Source organism: Ochotona curzoniae, unplaced genomic scaffold (genome assembly GCF_017591425.1).
Source record: "Ochotona curzoniae isolate NIBS_2020 unplaced genomic scaffold, NIBS_Ocur_1.0 contig_523, whole genome shotgun sequence".
Lineage (NCBI taxonomy): Eukaryota > Metazoa > Chordata > Mammalia > Lagomorpha > Ochotonidae > Ochotona > Ochotona curzoniae.
In genome coordinates, this window is record NW_024466459.1 from 11,582,214 (window position 1) to 11,599,628 (window position 17,415).

General features: G+C 56.7%; 1 protein-coding gene across 4 annotated transcripts in view; it reads left to right on the top strand.

The window, feature by feature from the left end:
• The window catches only part of CYTH1 (cytohesin 1), a 76,862-nt gene extending 62,260 nt beyond the window's left edge, over positions 1-14,602 (top strand). For 2 of the 4 annotated variants that reach the window (XR_005884821.1, XR_005884820.1), the window contains exons 10-11: positions 23-1,362; positions 3,905-3,982. Coding sequence is in view for 2 of the 4 variants with exons in the window: in XM_040989841.1 (XP_040845775.1) it covers positions 1,360-1,362; positions 3,905-3,981; positions 9,907-9,978; positions 10,323-10,477; positions 13,578-13,656 (386 nt within the window). In the remaining 2 variants the exon portion in view is untranslated. Of the gene's footprint in view, positions 1-22; positions 1,363-3,904; positions 3,983-9,906; positions 9,979-10,322; positions 10,478-13,577 lie in introns of those variants that run through there. The other 2 variants (XM_040989841.1, XM_040989840.1) reach the window with 2 other exon arrangements.
• Positions 14,603-17,415: the final 2,813 nt, after the last annotated feature.

Here is a 17,415-nt window from a genome sequence, read left to right on the forward strand (position 1 = left end):
CCGCGTCTGCTCCCCGCCACAGGCAGTGCATGGCAACCTAGAGCCTGGCTGAGCCCCCCACCGCACTCCTCCTCGAGCAGCAGTGCGGCCCTCCTCTGCAGCCCAGTGATTTTGTTCATTCTGACACATGCTCCCTCGAGCTGTAGGACCGAGTCACCAGGGGAAAGCCATCACCTCGTGGTGGCCACGTGTGCCTGTTGCATTCATTGTTCAGCTAGAGCGCTAGACCCGGGACGTAATGGTGTCCACTGCCTGAGCCTCTCGGAGTATAGTTTCCTCTTCATGCTCAGGCGAGTTGGGTGCCACCGTAATACAGTGCTACAGCAGTGCCCCTCACCCATCTCGGCTCACGGTGCAGTGGGGTCTCTGGTTTCTGAGCTGCCAAGACAGCCATTGACATGTTCTGTCAATAGTGCATCCCCAGTACTTACATATCATGACTTAATTCATAATTCAGTTCCCCTTAAGGCAGCACTTTTACTAATGGGAGCTTTCACTTTCCTCTGATTGGCTGACATCTTGTTTATCTGTGGCCCAGGAGCATCCTGGACGTTAGGGTTCTGAAGTTCCTGGCCACAGGCAGCCCTGCGGGAAGACTTCCGGTGTGTCCGACTTTGGGTTTACTTCCCTCCTAGTGAGATTTGTGTAAATGCTGCTGCTGAGTACGCCCCGACAGTGCAGATGCTAACACTGGGACAGGACCCAGGGTGACGTGCAGATGCGTGACATGTGCCATGTTGCTGAAAACAGAACTGAGCGACCTTGGGGATTCTTCCAGATTGCGTATTACTTTTTCTAACCCTCCGCCAACCCCTTCTGAACCCTGACTGTCATGTTCTCGTTGTGGCACATGTGGTCACTCCTGCGTGTGTGGCCTGCAGAAGGCCGGGCTGCCGGCTGTCACAGCTGTGCGTACACGTCTGTGTGCAGGAAGCCGTACAGCTGTGTACTCTGTGCACACACGTGTGTGTGTTTGTGGGCTGGTGTGTACATTCTTACACACACTCTAAAATTACAGAGACCAAAGTAATCTTTCGTCTCTCTGCTCTAGATTCTAAATAGCCTGATACATGTTGGCTTTGTCAACCTGGTTTGTGGCGTCAGTGGGGCTCCAGCCTTGCCTCTGGCAGGTGGGATGTGGTGGAGGGGAGTGCGTGCCGCCCCCCACTCAGTGGCAGCCGAGTCAGTGCCTCAGTAGGGCTCCCGGCTTCAGCGCCCAGCAAGAAAGGCAGGAATGAGACTGACTTGTTGCACTTGAAGATTGAGGAACTGGGTTTAATTTCTTTGTTTTAATTTTCTTTTCTCCCTCATTTGTATGTTCCCTGATTTTGGCTCTCCTTTTCCTTGCCCCAACTCCAGGAGGTATGTAACCCCAGCCTGCTCGCTCGCTCGGCCCAGGCCACTGTCATTGCTGCAGCGTTTCCTCTTATTTCGTTCTCTTTTGGTTTATTTGTTTTCAGTTGCTGGCGGGAGTGTCGATGCTGCTTCTGACTGACCGCACAGTCCCTGGGGAACCGGTCAGGACAGGGGCGTGGAGCCGCTTCCACGGCTGGCCACTCTGGAGGAGCACACTGGGCAGCGGGCGGGCAGGGGCTGGGCTGCTAGCGCAGCTGGGAAAGCCTGCCTCGCCAGTTCCCTTGGAATTATCGGCCGCACGTGCTGTTTGTTGAATTCAAATTGATACCCACAATCCAAGCTGACTCGAGGCAGTTTGTGCATGTCAGCACCGGGGCTTGAACACCAAGCCAGGAGCGCCTCGGCATGTCTTCCTGTGCGTGGGGAAGGGAAATGGTGTCCCCTAACCCCGGACGGGTGGCAAGTGAAGTTGAAAAAATCCCCAAACCAGAAAACCCCACGGCAACCTCCTGCCACAGCTCCCTGGCTGCTGGGGCCTCCCAGGGCCTCGCTCTCAGGGTTTGGGCGTCTTCCCTCCAGGTCCTGATTTAGCAGGGAACATGTTGATCCGGATAGCTCCTTGTGTTTATGCCTAAGCATGACTGGAGCAGATCTGTACCCGGGAGTAGTCCCAAGCACGGGTCTTTGTTCACAGACTCAGTCTGGGGGCTTGACCCTGGGGTGCTAAGCAACCATGGGGGCTGCGGCCTGCGGGGAGGTGGTCCTGGGAGTTCCCCAGGGACTGTCCTTGGCCGACATTGACTTGTTCGCTTGTGCTGTGTGTGTTTCCCTGCCACGCAGAGATGTGGCCACAGAGCCTCGCAGCAGAGTGCTCGGAGACGCGGCAGGTTGCCCGCCCCAAGCCGTGCCCAGCTGGCGTCCTCCCGCACAGGCATTCCTGGCTTTGCCTTCGCTCTTTGGTTCCTTTCCATCTCGTTCCTTTTGCCATCTAACAAGCCTTTCCATGATCCCCTGCGTGCTTAGGGTCTCCCAGGGGAGTGTGCTGTGATGGCAGGGCCAGCCCTGCAGAGGGGCCGGCAGCTCTTAGACCTGGAGCAGAGGAGAGGGTCCTTGAAGTACAGCTGTCTGCCCGCTGGCTCCACCCGTGTTCCTGCTCTCCTGCCTCCTCCTAGTTCCTCCAAGCCTGTCCTATTTCCCATGCATGCCAGATCATCCGTTTTGGGATTGTTCTTGACTCCTGCTATGTCAGCTTTATGGGCCAGTGGCATGGGCTTGCCTGTGGCAACCCTGTGTCATAACCAAAATCCGTATCATTTACTCTGGGAAATCGATGGTCAGCCGCTTATACTCCTAAAGTTTAGGCGCCCCCACAGAACTAGAACAGCAAAGAAGTCCAGTGGTGCTTATGCCTTGCTGGGCCCTGTACTGGGTGATTTTTCTCTGTGACGTGGGTGGCATACCCCTTACGCAGATAGGTCCTGGCAACTGGGCCTTGCCCCTGAAAACTCACTTTGCTTTGTGAACCGTGTGTGCTGAGGCCAAGGGGAAAGCATGAGATGAGGCTCCCACTACAGTTGCACCCCAGTCCTCCCTTTTGGGGAATTGCACAAGGGTTGCTCTCTGCAGCTCAGTCTCAGCCAGGAAGCAAGGCGCTGTGGTGCGTGAACAGCTTGCAGAGCGTGGCAGGCCCTCAGCTCGGCCTGGCTCATGCTCAGGCAGGTTTTGCTTGATTTGGGCAAAGGGCAGGAAAGGCTCAAGTCAGGGCTGGAGGGCAGGTGTGGCTCCCTCAGAGGTCCCGTCCCTGGTTGTTCCCGCCTGCGGATTCTCCTCCGCTGTTTCCATTGAGAAATGGTGCAGAGGACCGCGGGAGGCCCCTGGGCCTGTGGCATGCCGCTTGGTCCCGTGCCACCTCTAGTAAGCTATGAGTCCAGACCTGTGGAGACTCAATGCTGACCTCTGGGGACAGCTGGGGACAGTCACTGGGCTTTCCCCAGGCTCTGGAAGGTCCCATTTACAGGCTGGCTGGGGCTGCAGGAGGGAGGCAGAGGGAGGGCAGAGCACTAGGGCGTGCTTCCGTGTTGCGAGGCACTGGGGCTTGGGTTGCGCAGGGCTCACAGGCTTTCCCCTCCCATCTCCTCCTTCCTGGACGCCCAGGCCTGTGGTCAGCAGCAGTGGGGCTGCCCCAGGGCCGAGCCAGCCCTCTCTTTCCTTTGCTCACCTCCACCCCACGGCCTTTAGCAGATGCCTCTCTAGCCCATGGCAGATTTGCATTAATCATGACTACCTCTGGGCTTCTCTTCCCGTCCTGCTGTCCTGACACCTCCTCCAGGCTGTCACTTGGACACGCTTGCTCTGCCTGTGCCCGTAGACACTCACCCTGCGACAGATGCTTCTGTTTGGCCGTGTCTTGTTAGCCATGTCAGTTTCGCCATGGTCTCTGTGTTGCCCTGTTGCCCTGCCCCGCCCCCCCGAGAAGAGCTCCGTGTCCTGGGTGGGACTTGCCTGCTGTCTCTTGTCGACTGTGCGTGCGTCTCTCCTTGCTGTGCAGGTGGCAGAGTAAAGACTTGGAAAAGGCGCTGGTTCATCCTGACGGACAACTGCCTCTACTACTTTGAGTACACCACGGTGAGCACGTGCTGGGAGGCCTGGGGGTTGGGGCAGGCCTCAGCCACTGTTGCAGGAGGCCTGGGGGATATAGTCAGGCTCATCTTTTTGATCTTGGGGGGGCGGTCTAGTTGAAGCCAAGTGGAAAGGACTCGTGTGGATTCTGAGGATCCCTTCTTTTTTTTTTTTTTTTGTAAAGGTTTATTTATTTTTATTGTAAAGTCAGATATACAGAGAGGAGGAGACACAGAGAGGAAGATCTTCCGTCCAATGATTCACTCCCCAAGTGACCACAATGGCCGGTGCTGCGCCAATCCAAAGCCAGGAACTGGGAACCTCTTCCAGGTCTCCCACATGGGTGCAGGGTCCCAAGGCTTTGGGCTGTCCTCCACTGCTTTCCCAGGCCACAAGCAGGGAGCTGGATGGGAAGCGGAGCTGCCGGGATTAGAACCGGCGCCCATATGGGATCCCAGCGCGTTCAAGGTGAGGACTTTAGCTGCTAGACCACGCCACCAGGCCCCTGAGGATCCCTTCTAAGGAGGCCGTGGACTGCCCTGCCTCAGCAGACGGTGCCAAGAAGCAGCACATAGCCCAGAGGGAACAGTGGTGCTCAGCCCAGGAGGAGGTGGCACCTCAGGAATGGGCCCACTGCCTGGCCGAGCGTGTGTCCTGCTCAAAGGGAGCTGGAAAGAAGGCGGAAACATCGAGGGGTTTACTAACTCATCAAGAGCCCAATGGGTGCAATGTACCACAGGAAGGAAGGGAAATGAGGAAAGTTAATTTAAGATTATCTAGAATTTTAAATGCTTTTTTCTTTTACTTATTTGAAAGAGATTTTTCCATTTGGTGACTCACGCCCATTGCAGGTGGCTGAAATGGACAGGACTGGGCCAGGCTGGAGCCAAGAGCCAGGAGTTTCATCTAGTCTCGCTTGTGGGTGGCAGGGGCATCTTCCTCTGCGTTCCCCAGGCCATTAGCAGGGAGCTGGGGCACCACCCGGCACGCGTGTGGGACGTGGGTGGCAGAGGCCACAGCGCTGCCTGCTGTGTCACAGCACTGGCCCCCAAGCTTACGCTTTCCACAGTTGTGTAGGCTTTGTTGTTCTTCAGTGATGGAAGACTTAAAGCTGCAGGTCTGTGCAATGATACCCTGTGAGAAAGAAATTCACACATGTCTGGAGCAGCCCTCACGTGGGCATCCACAGACCCAGCTGTTCACGCTGGTGCTCCCCGGGCTCCCGTGCTGGTAACTTGAGGCTCTGCCATTTCCATATCTTCTCACTGCTCTGGGAGCAGAACGGTGGTGCCGCAGCGGCCTTGGCCATTCTTGCTTTGCTTCACCAGCCAGGTCTTTGAGAGTAAAAGTCATTGAAATCACTGGGAAAATTAAGATTTCAAAGTGTCTGTTGCATGTAGAGGACTTAGGCAAAAAAATCTATATCTTGGCCCTGTTTGTATAAACTTGCTGCAGGCCAGGACAGAGGAATACGCCTTGACTGTGGCTGCTCTCGGTCACGTGGTGGGCTTGCACACTTTGTCATACGGCACCATGGGTGGTCGCTTCTCACGAGCTGTGATGGTGTGTCACCAAGGGACTTCTGATCAGGAACTAAACTCCATCCTCCATCCATCCTCCATCCATCCTCCATCCATCCTCCATCCATCCTCCACCCATCCATCCTCCATCCATCCTCCATCCATCCTCCACCCATCCATCCTCCATCCATCCTCCATCCATCCTCCACCCATCCATCCTCCATCCTCCATCCATCCTCCATCCATCCTCCATCCATCCTCCACCCATCCATCCTCCATCCATCCTCCATCCATCCTCCATCCTCCATCCATCCTCCATCCATCCTCCATCCATCCATCCTCCATCCATCCTCCATCCATCCATCCTCCATCCATCCTCCACCCATCCATCCTCCATCCTCCATCCTCCATCCATCCTCCATCCATCCTCCATCCATCCTCCATCCTCCATCCATCCCCCATCCTCCATCCATCCTCCATCCATCCTCCATCCTCCATCCTCCATCCGTCCTCCATCCATCCTCCACCCATCCATCCTCCATCCATCCTCCATCCATCCTCCATCCTCCATCCATCCTCCATCCATCCTCCATCCATCCTCCACCCATCCATCCTCCATCCATCCTCCATCCATCCTCCATCCTCCATCCATCCTCCATCCATCCTCCATCCATCCATCCTCCATCCATCCTCCACCCATCCATCCTCCATCCTCCATCCTCCATCCATCCTCCATCCATCCTCCATCCATCCTCCATCCATCCTCCATCCTCCATCCATCCTCCATCCATCCTCCATCCATCCTCCATCCATCCTCCATCCTCCATCCATCCTCCATCCATCCTCCATCCATCCTCCATCTTCCATCCATCCTCCATCCTCCATCCATCCTCCATCCATCCTCCATCCATCCTCCATCCTCCATCCATCCTCCATCCTCCATCCATCCTCCATCCTCCATCCATCCTCCATCCTCCATCCATCCTCCATCCTCCATCCATCCTCCATCCTCCATCCATCCTCCATCCTCCATCCATCCTCCATCCTCCATCCATCCTCCATCCATCCTCCATCCTCCATCCATCCTCCATCCATCCCCCATCCTCCATCCATCCTCCATCCTCCATCCATCCTCCATCCATCCTCCATCCTCCCAGTCTCTGTAAGAAAAAAGTAAACGAAGTCTACTACTAGGTAGAACTGGGTGATGTGGGGAAAACCCCCAGCTTAGGCATTTGAGTGGGAACACAGCAAACACCGTGTCCTCGGGGTTGGGTGCACCCTGTCCATGGGACAGCCACAAGCTAGCAGAGAGCAAGGGGGTGGCTCCCAGGGATTCTGCCTCTACCCACAATCCCTCATGAGACTGCAGAAAATGCTAGAACATGAGACATCAGCCCCTTGCCTCAGGAGACTAGTTAGAGGAGTGTAAATGTGCCCGAGAGTCAAGTGAAGGGAAACAAGGCCTCATGGGCCCCAGGACCTGGATGGCCATGAGGGTTAAGCTTCAGATAGCAAGGACACAAGGCCCAAATATATGTTTAAAATAACATCCTAAGTGTGGAAGCACAACATTAACAAATAAACGATGGTAAGGGGTAAGGAAAAACAGCTGACAGTCTGCTTCGTGTCCTGAGCCGGTCACAGGGCCTGCAGAGTTAGAGGAGAGCCAATGGGAACAGAGGGCACAGGTGACCCAGCCCGGGGTGACAGGGCTTGACACGCTTGCCCTGGGCCTGGCTCTGCACATCTGCAGGGCATAGCTGCCCTGAGCTCGGAACAGCGTCTTTGAGGAGCAGGTCATCTTCAGCAGTTTCTGGCGTCACAGACCAGGGGAAGGGTGGCCAGGGCACTGGATCCAGCCATGTCATCCTCTGAGGAGGAAGGTGTGGACAGTAGCGTCCCCGCACCGTCTCCCCTGAAGACCCTGTGGGACAGGAAGGTGAACTCACAAAGACCCAGGATGGGAAGAGTCCCCGGGCAAGCTCACACAGCAGCTGCTCCCTGCGGTACAGCGCACTGAGGCTCGGACAGGCGCTCCCAGCTTGACCCAGTGCTGCAGCCCAGGCCGGCATGGAAGCTGCGCCGTGAAAGCGAACTGAGCAGCCAGGCAGAGGAGGGATGGCCTCTCGCCTGTCACACTGGACGCATATAGCACGCTTTGTTTCTTTAAACGAGTGACTAAAACTTCTTTCAGCCGTGCAGACACTCCTTGGTTGTTTCAAAGTGTGAACAAGGTTAATTTGGGAATTCCTCCAAGTTCCAAGCTTAGGTTTGTTTCTTTCCTGCAGTTGCTCTTTTGGGGTAACAGAGAGGTTCCAGCTCTGCATTCTCTCCTGTCATTACCTGTTTCCAGTGATGAGTAGTTGCTGTGCTTATAAAAGCAGCGTCCGTCATTCTTATAAACGAGCCAGAGATGTCTGCTCTGTGGCATGGACGCTGCTGAGGGTCCTGGGCCTCTGGGTGCCACTGTCAGTCAGTGGTCCTCACTGCAGGCTGTGGCGGACCGCTGGCCCAGAGCCATGTCATAGCCAGTGGTGTAAGAGGCCCGGTGGGAGTGGCAGTGGGGTGTCTGGCAGTCTCCCCAAAGTGATAAGAAGTGTCTCCTTATCATCAGTGTCCCCTGCAGCGTGAAAGGCTGCCAGGCTCATGGTGAATTCGCCTCCTTGGAAAGTTCCAAATTGTACCAGCTCTTGCCCTGCCCACCTGCCACTCCACTCCTTGGGGCTTGGGCTCTGGGTACTCCTAGCAACAAGAATGAGGAAAGTGGAGCAAGAACCAGAGGACAGGCTAGAAGGTGTTCAGTGGACAGGCCTGCGCTCTGTCTCTGAGCGCGAGCCCCTCGAGCCCCCAAGCCTAAAGCTGTGGCTCCTGGCTCCTTCCCGGCAGGGTGATCCACTGACGGCTGGGAGCGTCACACCCGGCAGGATATGGGCGTGCAGGTGGTGGAGGTGCTCTGCCAGGGTAGACAGAGAGAGGAAAGTGCATCCCCTCAGCTCTCAGGACACATCTGGCAGGCCTGGGATAGCCACGGGAGCGCAGGACGAAGCACGAGGAAGCTGTCTGCTGGGGGCTGCAAGGCACAAGCTCGCACAGCCCAGTCTGTTCCGTCCCTTGGGACCCGAGGCCGGCCACTGAGCCTGGAGCAGATGAGCGGCCAGGAGCCCCTGGGGGAGGGAGGATGTCCCTGCAGCCCTGTGAGGTGAACTCAGAGCTGGCAGGGTGCAGCTGTGAAACGGGAACAGAACCCAGAACAAAGAAAATCTCCCAGAAGCATACAAAGGCAGCAAGCTGGAGACCGGTACAGGAAGGACTTGTGTAAAGTGGAACTGGTACACAGCAACCAGCCAGTTCCAGACAGGGCTGAGAGTGCAGGGCAAGCAGATCTTGATGAGATGCTTTCTCTGTGACCTGCCAAAAATAGAGCCGCACCAAGTGTACCCCTGGGGTATCCTGAACCGGAGATGCCAAGTGAGACAGGCCCAGGGTCCCAGGCTGGTGGGGTCACCGCTCTGCAGCTACACCCCAGCCAGTTACGAGACCCACATGGGAACACTACCAGACAGCCACTTCCCTGAGGGGCTGCCGCCCACCCGACCTTCCTGAGGGCACGGGTGGAGGAGGTGCTCCACCAGGGTGGATGGAGAGAGGAAAGAGCTCCCTGTGTGGGGAAGGCTGGGCCACAGCGTGTGGCAGTCAGCCGCTCCGGAGGCCCTGCAAGGAGTGGGATGCCCACCCTGTGGTGCATGTGGGTGGTGAGGAAGCTCTTCTTTGGCAAAGAAAACACATGTGGCACAGTCTGAAAAGGCAGAGGGATGCTGCCAGGCTCTGAGGGGGGTGCGTGCATGCAGGCTGCGGGTGGGGGAGCCGAGGCCCCTCAGATAACACGCCAAGCCTGTGCATGCTGTGGCAGCCAGGGGGCGCCCCCTGCGGTTGTCGCTGCCGGACGTGCTGTGCTGAGGCTGACTTCTGTGGGCCCGGGTTAGTCTGATGATGCCTGGGGGGGGCCTTGGCTGCTGGTGCCTTGCTGGTGGTCCCTTTGCTCATGGTGCGGCCCCAGGGAGGCCCTGGGGATGAAGGGAGATGTGTGGTTGTGTCGGGCACCTTTCTGGTGTCCAGGTGGGATTGTCAAGAGGGTGGTGACCCTTTGGCATGGTCTGGCTGCGGACAGTAGGGGTGTGCTGTCAAGGGCGGGTGGGAGAAGTGGCCCAGGCATTCCCACCTGAGGCCACCACAGTCATTGCCGGCTACTCTCTCGTGGGCATCTGCTGTGTGTTGTACCGACAGCAGCCACAGGCCTGTTTAGGACTTGAGGGGCTGGCCCTCGAGCTGCCTGGAACTGGCTCCGTGGGAGCAGCTGGAGCGCCAGAGTGCATTGGGGTGAGCCGGCTCCTCTGCTTCTACCCTACAGGATAAGGAGCCGCGTGGCATCATTCCCCTGGAGAACCTGAGTATCCGTGAGGTGGAGGATTCCAAGAAACCAGTGAGTATCGGCGAGGTGGAAGACCCCAAGAAACCGTCTGGGGGTGGGCGGGGTTTTGTGAGATTTCAAGGGTTTTTGTAGAAAAGACACACCCTGAAATTGGCAGGTTCTGCAGTGCCTTCAGTTCCGCCTCTCTTTCTTTCTTGACTACTATGGCTTTGGCCTTCTGTGGCATCCCTTCCTGCTGCGCTGAGAGGTACCTTGTCCGTCTGTGACTGCGACTGCGTGTGAAGCGCCCCCACTGCTCTGCGTGATGGGTGTCGGCCCCTGCCGCTGCTCCCCTGAGCGCCCCCGCTGGGCAGGTCAGCAGCTCTCTGAGGTCACTTTGCCCTTCTCGTCCTCAGAATTGCTTTGAGCTTTATATCCCTGACAACAAGGACCAGGTCATCAAGGCCTGTAAGACGGAGGCCGACGGCCGCGTGGTGGAAGGCAACCACACCGTCTACCGGATCTCCGCACCGACGCCGGAGGAGAAGGAAGAGTGGATCAAGTGCATTAAGTAAGTGGGCGGCTGGGTCTGGGGTCGGCTCCACGGCCCCACCGAGGGCCCGCTCCCGGCTTGGCTCTCCGGGGAGTCGTCTGCTCAGGTGCCCCTGGCGATGTCAGGAGACCTGTGGGCTTGTGGACATAGTAGCATTTAAAAAAATATATTTATTATTTATTTTTATTTGAAAGGCAGAAATACAGAGAGAAGGAGAGACAGAGAGACATCCGCTGGTTCACTCCCCAAGCGGCTGCAATGGCCAGATCTGATCCAAGCTAAAGCCAGGAGCCTCTTGCAGGTCTCCCACTCAGGTGCAGGGTTTCAATGCTCTGGGCCGTGCTCAACTGCTTTCCTGGGCCACAGCCAGGGAGCTGGACGGGAAGTAGAGCTGCCAAAATATGAACTGGCACCCATATAGGATCCCGGCGTGTACGAGGCCACCACTCCAACCCCCATGTAGCATTTTTAAGAGAGCATCCCTGGTCTGGGTCTCCCAAGCGCCATCCTAGATCCAGAGTGGGAACGGGGGATGAGCTGCCAGCAGGGACTGTCCGTGGCACAGAAGCGCCTCCCCTGGTGATGGTCAGGTGCAGGGAGTCATGCTTTCTGGTTAGTTTGTGTCATGAGGCCCCGTGTTCCCTTTGTAGACAGGGACACTAAGGCCAGGGAGGTTCGGTGTGGAGGGCTAGGGCGAAGCCTCTCTGATCTGCCCCTGTGCTGGTGGGAAGGCGAGGGCCCAGGAAGTGGGCCTTCCCACGGTCCCTCATGCATCCAAGGCTTGACTCCTCATTCCTAGCTGCCCCACCCCCAGGGCAGACGAGCGAGGTTGCTCCTGGAGATGGAGACACCCTGGCATGGCAGGAGCTTTTGGCAGCTCCCCGGGGCCCCAGGGCGGGCCTCCTTGCACCTGCCTTGGCGGCCTCCCCTCCCCGCCAGCGAGTGCCACAGGGGCTGTGGACACTGTGCGTACCCCCTTCCCAACTCCCAGATGAGTCCAGGTAGTCTAGTGTTCTCATCCACAAGCCCAGTTCCTGTTCCTGCCCAGACCCACGAGCACTAATCAGCTCCTGAGCCCACGACAAGTGGGTAGACAGACATCTAATCACATGTCCCTCTGTGGTTTTCCTTTTTAAAAAATGTATTTACTTTTACTTTTAGTGATGATTGCATAGTTGATAGGGCAGGAAGTGTTGAGGATTCGGGGAAGGGGGGTGGGGCCATCATTTCCAAGTTTTCTTTCTCTTCCTCATGTGTTTTGGGGAAGGGGCGACAGGAGAGGGACGCTGTACCCAGCCCCCCAACCTCCTCATCACCCAGAGATGGGGAACGGCCACCCTCTGTCATCCGGGGTCCTGATGTGGCACATGCTCTGAGGGTTCAGTAGTTCTGAAATGCTGTCGATCTTGCTGATCCAAGGATAAGGAAATTTTGCAAGGTCCCGTGGCTGACATAGCCCACTCGAGTCTCTATTTGCCCAGATATTTGTTGCCGATGCTTGGCTGGGGCAGTTGAGCAATTTGTCTTGCTCTCCTTCCTCTGCTGTGGTACCAGATGTTCTCTTCAGGCCCCAGTGGACTGCCATACCCTCTGTGTCCACGTGGGCATGCCGTCCACTGCTCTGAGCCACTGACGAGGCCCGGTTCTGACGCACACACTCCACGGTCCGTCCGCAGATCCTGCAATTCTCCCCGTGGTTGGCGGTCTGAGTCCAGCAGTTCAGTTGGGGGGATCCCCAAAGAAACCTCACTGAGGTGATCCCAGACCTGACTGTTGTTAGTGTGCTTGATAGTATGGCGTCTGGCTCGGTCCACCATGCGCATTTGCCTGTGCACACTCTGAGGGTTGCAATTGCTGGATTATTTTTTAAAAAAAGAAGAGGAGGAGGAGGAGAAAAAAGGCAATTGCGGTTTTGTTGTCTCCAGCCCCATTTCTTACACAACTAGTGGATGCTGTGATCCAGCCCAACCCGCTTAGCCCTCACATACATCAGCGGGAAATACAGTCCAGTGAGAGTGACCCCTGGTAACCCCTGCTAGGCCCGCCCCCAGCCATGGTTCCTGTGCATGCCGGTATGTGCGCCAGGCTTGTGCAGTCTGTCTCACATTCCATTCAGCTCTCGTACACATCAGTGAGTGTTGGAGCTTAGTTCAACCCAACCGACCTCATGATCCAGCCCACACCGTGCTGGCAGGTGCCACTCTGTCTAGCCATGCCTGCCCCAGCTCTGATTCTCACCAGTGGGAGCTGGAGCCTATCCAAGAGGTGCCTGCAGGTCCCTACTGGGCTCACTCCCAGCTCTGGAGTTTGCACTCTCTAGATGGTTCTGCGGTTCAGCTTGACAGGACTTGCACCAGGCCCCGCACTAGCCAGCCCAACCAGCCTGCACCAGTCGATAGCCCCCCGTCCTAGCCCTCCAAACCATTTGGTCCCAGCCCCTTGCTTGCCTGCAAGTTCAGTGGCCTTGCAGTGGAAGTCCGTCAGCAGTCATTCCTCCCCTGTGACATACTGCCTCAGCAGTCCCCCGTCCCACACATGCCCTCCGCTCTTCCCTGGGCAGCCTGCCCCCCTCCTCTGCTGTGGTATCTGCAGTGGACTGCCATGTCCTCATGTGTATCTCTGTGTGCCATCCACTGCTTCATCTCAGCCACTGAGGAGGCTCAGAGCTTCAAGAACAGTAGCTTTGTCAATGCACTTCCCTCAGAGGTCTTTCCTCACCTGGACATGAACCCCCAGGTCTCCTGAAAGCCCACACCCTGAACCCCCGTGGATGTGTCACTGTGTGGCCCAGGGTCTTCACCCTGCACCATTGATGCCCCAGGCCAGTTCCCACTACACACACGGGCCTAGATGACCCAGGTTGCGCCCGGCCCCTTCTGGGGCTCATGGGCTCGGTTCCCACTACACACGTGGGCCTAGACAACCCAGGACATGCCTCTCCCTGGGCTCGTGGACCAGCTCCCACTGCATGTGCGGGCCAAAACTCGCTGTGGGTGTTACTCCTGGGGGCATTGTGGGCAAAGTGAGGATTGACAATGTGGCCTTGGCGGGTATCAAGTGTGACGGGTGCTGGGCGCAGCCTTGCCCTCTGACTGCCCTCTGTCTCCCCGTCCCCCAGAGCCGCCATCAGCAGGGACCCTTTCTACGAGATGCTCGCGGCCCGGAAGAAGAAGGTCTCCTCCACAAAGAGACACTGAGCCTGGCTCCCCGCAGGCTGCAGGGACGGACCCCTGTCAGCGGCTCTGCCAACAGGTCTGACGGCAGAACGGCGCCTTCGTGCCCGCACTGTCAGCACATCTCCTTGAGTTGCCACACGATGAGTAAGAGGGAAAGAGGACCAGCCACAGGCAATACAAATCTGTTTTTTCTTTCAAACACGGAGTGCTGCTGAGGGGTGCACCAGCCCATCTGGGGGCACCTCCCAGCTCCCAGGGTGGTCACGCAGGCATCTCCTGGGCCCAGGGAGGGCCACACTGCTCCCCTGTGCTGGACGAGCTGCCCCGAGTTAAACGCTGCCAGCTCCTTGGGTGAGGGCACCAGAGGGCTGGGGGGCGGGGGGCGGCCTGGGAAGCCTGTCAGGCCGCATGCCAAGTGCCTGTGGGCACTGTGGAGGGGAGCGAGCCCAAGACCTGCAAGTGAGGTTTCCCTGGGCTGGAAAGGAGATGGGCGCTTCGCTGAGCTCAATACCTAGTGACCGGAACTGAGGAAGGTGGTCCCCGCAGAGGCCCCGCCTTGGCCCCACACCGGTCCTCGTTTTAGAGGAAGGAGTGGCGCATAGCTTTTTCTGCCTCAGCACTGGCCCTGACCGGACCACTCCAGATGGACTTTGCGGTGGGCCCAGCAGAGCAAGCAGGCCATGAAAGTGAGAAGGTTGCCCCGCATGCCCACCCCTCCTGCCCGGTCTGGCGCTGCGCAGCAGCCTCCTGCCTTCTCTCAGGGACTCTCCAGGGCAGCGCCTGCATGTAGCCAAGGCCAGCTTGCTGCCCAGGTAGAGCAGGTGGCTGGCCGGCTGGCACGGCATGCCCCTCCTTGCATCCTGGAACCTGGGCCGTGCCGAGCGCTGCCTTGAGGCAGGTGGAGGAGCAAGGCCAGCGTGAGGCCGAGCACCCAGGCTCCTCAAAGCCCTCTAGGCGCAGAAGACCAGGCTGGAGGGGGGCAGGGCACATTAGAGTAGCTCGCTTCTGCACTTCCCGTCTTCCTGGAGGGCCTCAGGTGGCTGGCGCTGGAGCCGGTGGGGGTTGGGTTCGGTGCGGCGGCTTGCAGCCTGTCCCGGAGCCCAGTGCGCTGGACAGGCCCCTGCAGCAGTATTAGCCTGTTTATCAGAGCTGTAAATAGTCTATGTATAGTTTTTCGCCTTTTAGATTATTTTGTATTTGTTTAAAAAAAAGTTTGTCAAAATATAAAGAAATGACTGAAAGCTGTCTGACAGGGTTTCTAAGAAATTCTAATTATTCCAATCGTTTCTGTTTGTTTTTTCGCCTTGTAAATTAGCGCCAAGGAAGTGCAGCAAATAAACTCTGGGTCTGCCCACACCACCTGTGCTGTGTGCTGTGAGTGTGTCTTTGTGTATGTATGCTGTGTATGTACTGTGTGTGCTGTGTGTGTATGCATGTGTGTGTGCTGTGAGTGAATGTGTGTGTATGCGTGTGTCTATGCGTGTGTGTGTATGCGTGTGTGTGTGCTGAGTGAATGTGAGTGTGTGTGTGTTGTGTGTGAATGTGTGTGTATGTATGCTGTGTGTGTTGTGTGTGCTCTGTGTGTGTGCTGTGTGTGTGTGAGTGTGTGTGTTCTCTCACTGTGTGCGTGGGGGGGCATCTCCGGGTTGGAGGGCACTGCTCGGGCTCGCCCCAGGGCTGGGGGCAAGGAGGGGCTCTCATCCCCTGGGCACAGCGGCAAAGGTGTTTGCTCTGGTTTTGACTTTTGCTTTTTAAAGAAGAAGCGTTCCATTTGAAGAAATGGCCACCCTTCAGTGTAATTGTTTTATTAGCACTATTGTCAGTTTCTTCATGGCCACGGAAGGGCCTGGGGACGCAGCACAGCGAGGACAGGGCGGCTGGGCCTCTGCTCAGGAGTCCTCTCAGCTGCTGTTCGTGGAAACTGACCATATGGAAGCCTTGATGCTAAAAGCCCAAACAAAACTTCCAGAAGAAAACAGTGTGGTGTCTACAGCCTTGGATTAGCATTGAGTTTTTCGGGCAGTCAGTAAGTGAGCAGGTTTCATGAGATTAAGAACGCGTGTGCCCTGGGAGACTCTGCCTGCTGTCCCTGACCCCGTCTGCCCCCTCCAGACTCCGGCCGGAGTTCAGCTACCCCTGCAGGAGGACCGAGGAGGCACCTGGGTGGACACATGATGCTCTGCTGCTCGTGGTTCCCTCTGCCACGCCAGGATGCAACAGGAAGGTCCTTGCCAGGTCCTGGCACCCAGAAAGCAATTTGGTGAGCCGGTAAATTACTGTCTTGTAGATCACCACCTGGCTTCTGTATCCTGTGACTACAGCAAGACTGTTGAGACAAGTGCCCAAAAGCGTTGGAGTTGCCCTGGGGTAGGTGATGGGTGGAGGCAGGGAGAATGTGGAGGGAGGGTAGACCAGATGCTGCCCGGTGCCAGCCTCCTGTCAGCAGCTCCAGGCTTTCTGCCCATTCCTGTCTAGGCACTTCCCGACTTGCTCAGGTTCCCCTCCCTCCACCTGGGTGGTCACCAGGCCCCCCAAGTGCCATGTGTGACCTTGGCTGCACCTGCTCCCCCAATGCCCAGGACTGTGGCCTGTCCCAGTGACTCCTGCTACAACAACTGCTTCTCTATCCAAAAGGGCTTAGGGGCTTGCTGGTGTGCACTCACACCCGGTTGGTAGCACACACATACGAATCCGCATGCAAACGCGAGCTGCCATGCACATCGGCCTCCCATGCACGCATACGTGTGCTTGTGGGTACATTGAGACACCCATACCAGTGTGCTGCACGCACTGTGTATACACCCAGAGGTATGTGTACACAGGTACTTTTAAATTTGGAGAGGACAAAGATCTACTGACTCACTCCCCAAATGGCCTCAATAGCCAGAGCTGAAGCAATCAGGAGCCAGGAGCCTCTTCCGGGTCTCCCGCACAGGTGCAGGGTCCCAAGGCTTTGGGCCGTCCTCGACTGCCTTCCCAGGCCACAGGCAGGGAGCTGGATGGGAAGTGGAGCTGCTGGGATTAGAACCGGCGCCCATATGGGATCCCCACACATTCAAGGCGAGGACTTCAGCTGCTAGGCCACGCCGCCGGGCCCATGGAATCTTTTTCAAGTTGATTGAAATGGATGTTACAGGGCCCAGTGTGATAGGGAAAGCTCCCGGCTTCAGATTAGCTCAGCTCTGACCATTGCGGCCACTTGGGGAGTGAACTAGGGGATAGAGGATCTTTTTTTTCTCTCCTTTTCTCTGTAAATCTGACTTTTCAATTAAAAAAAAAACCCTCAAAGAAAGATAAATGTTTAAAAGGCTATACATGGTTTCTCAGGTTTTGTTTTTGCACTAAATAAAAATCTTAGTACCATTTTTCTGTGTACTAGAGATGCAGAGCGGGAGGGGTGCCCATCGCAGAGCGGGAGGGGTGCCCTGTCACAGCAGCCCTGCCTGGAGCTGTGACTTCATCGACTGGCCACTCTGGTAGCCACTACAGCGGCAGCATCCTCTGCCCACTGAGTGGTAAATCTGCCCACACCCAGCCATTTTCTAGGAGGTTGAATTCAGTGTAATAACATGTGTTCTGTGCCACAATGGCAAACAGGCCTAGACACGAGTGAGCCAGGGGGATCAAGTTCCTCCTCGTAGGTCCGGTCCGTTCACGTCCCACAGCGTGACATTTCATGAAATTTACTCATCTCTCAGCCCAGGTCTTTGTACACATTCAGGCACGTGAATCCATTTGCCTGGCTCTCGTCCTCACTTAAAATTCTGCTTCCTGTTTTCT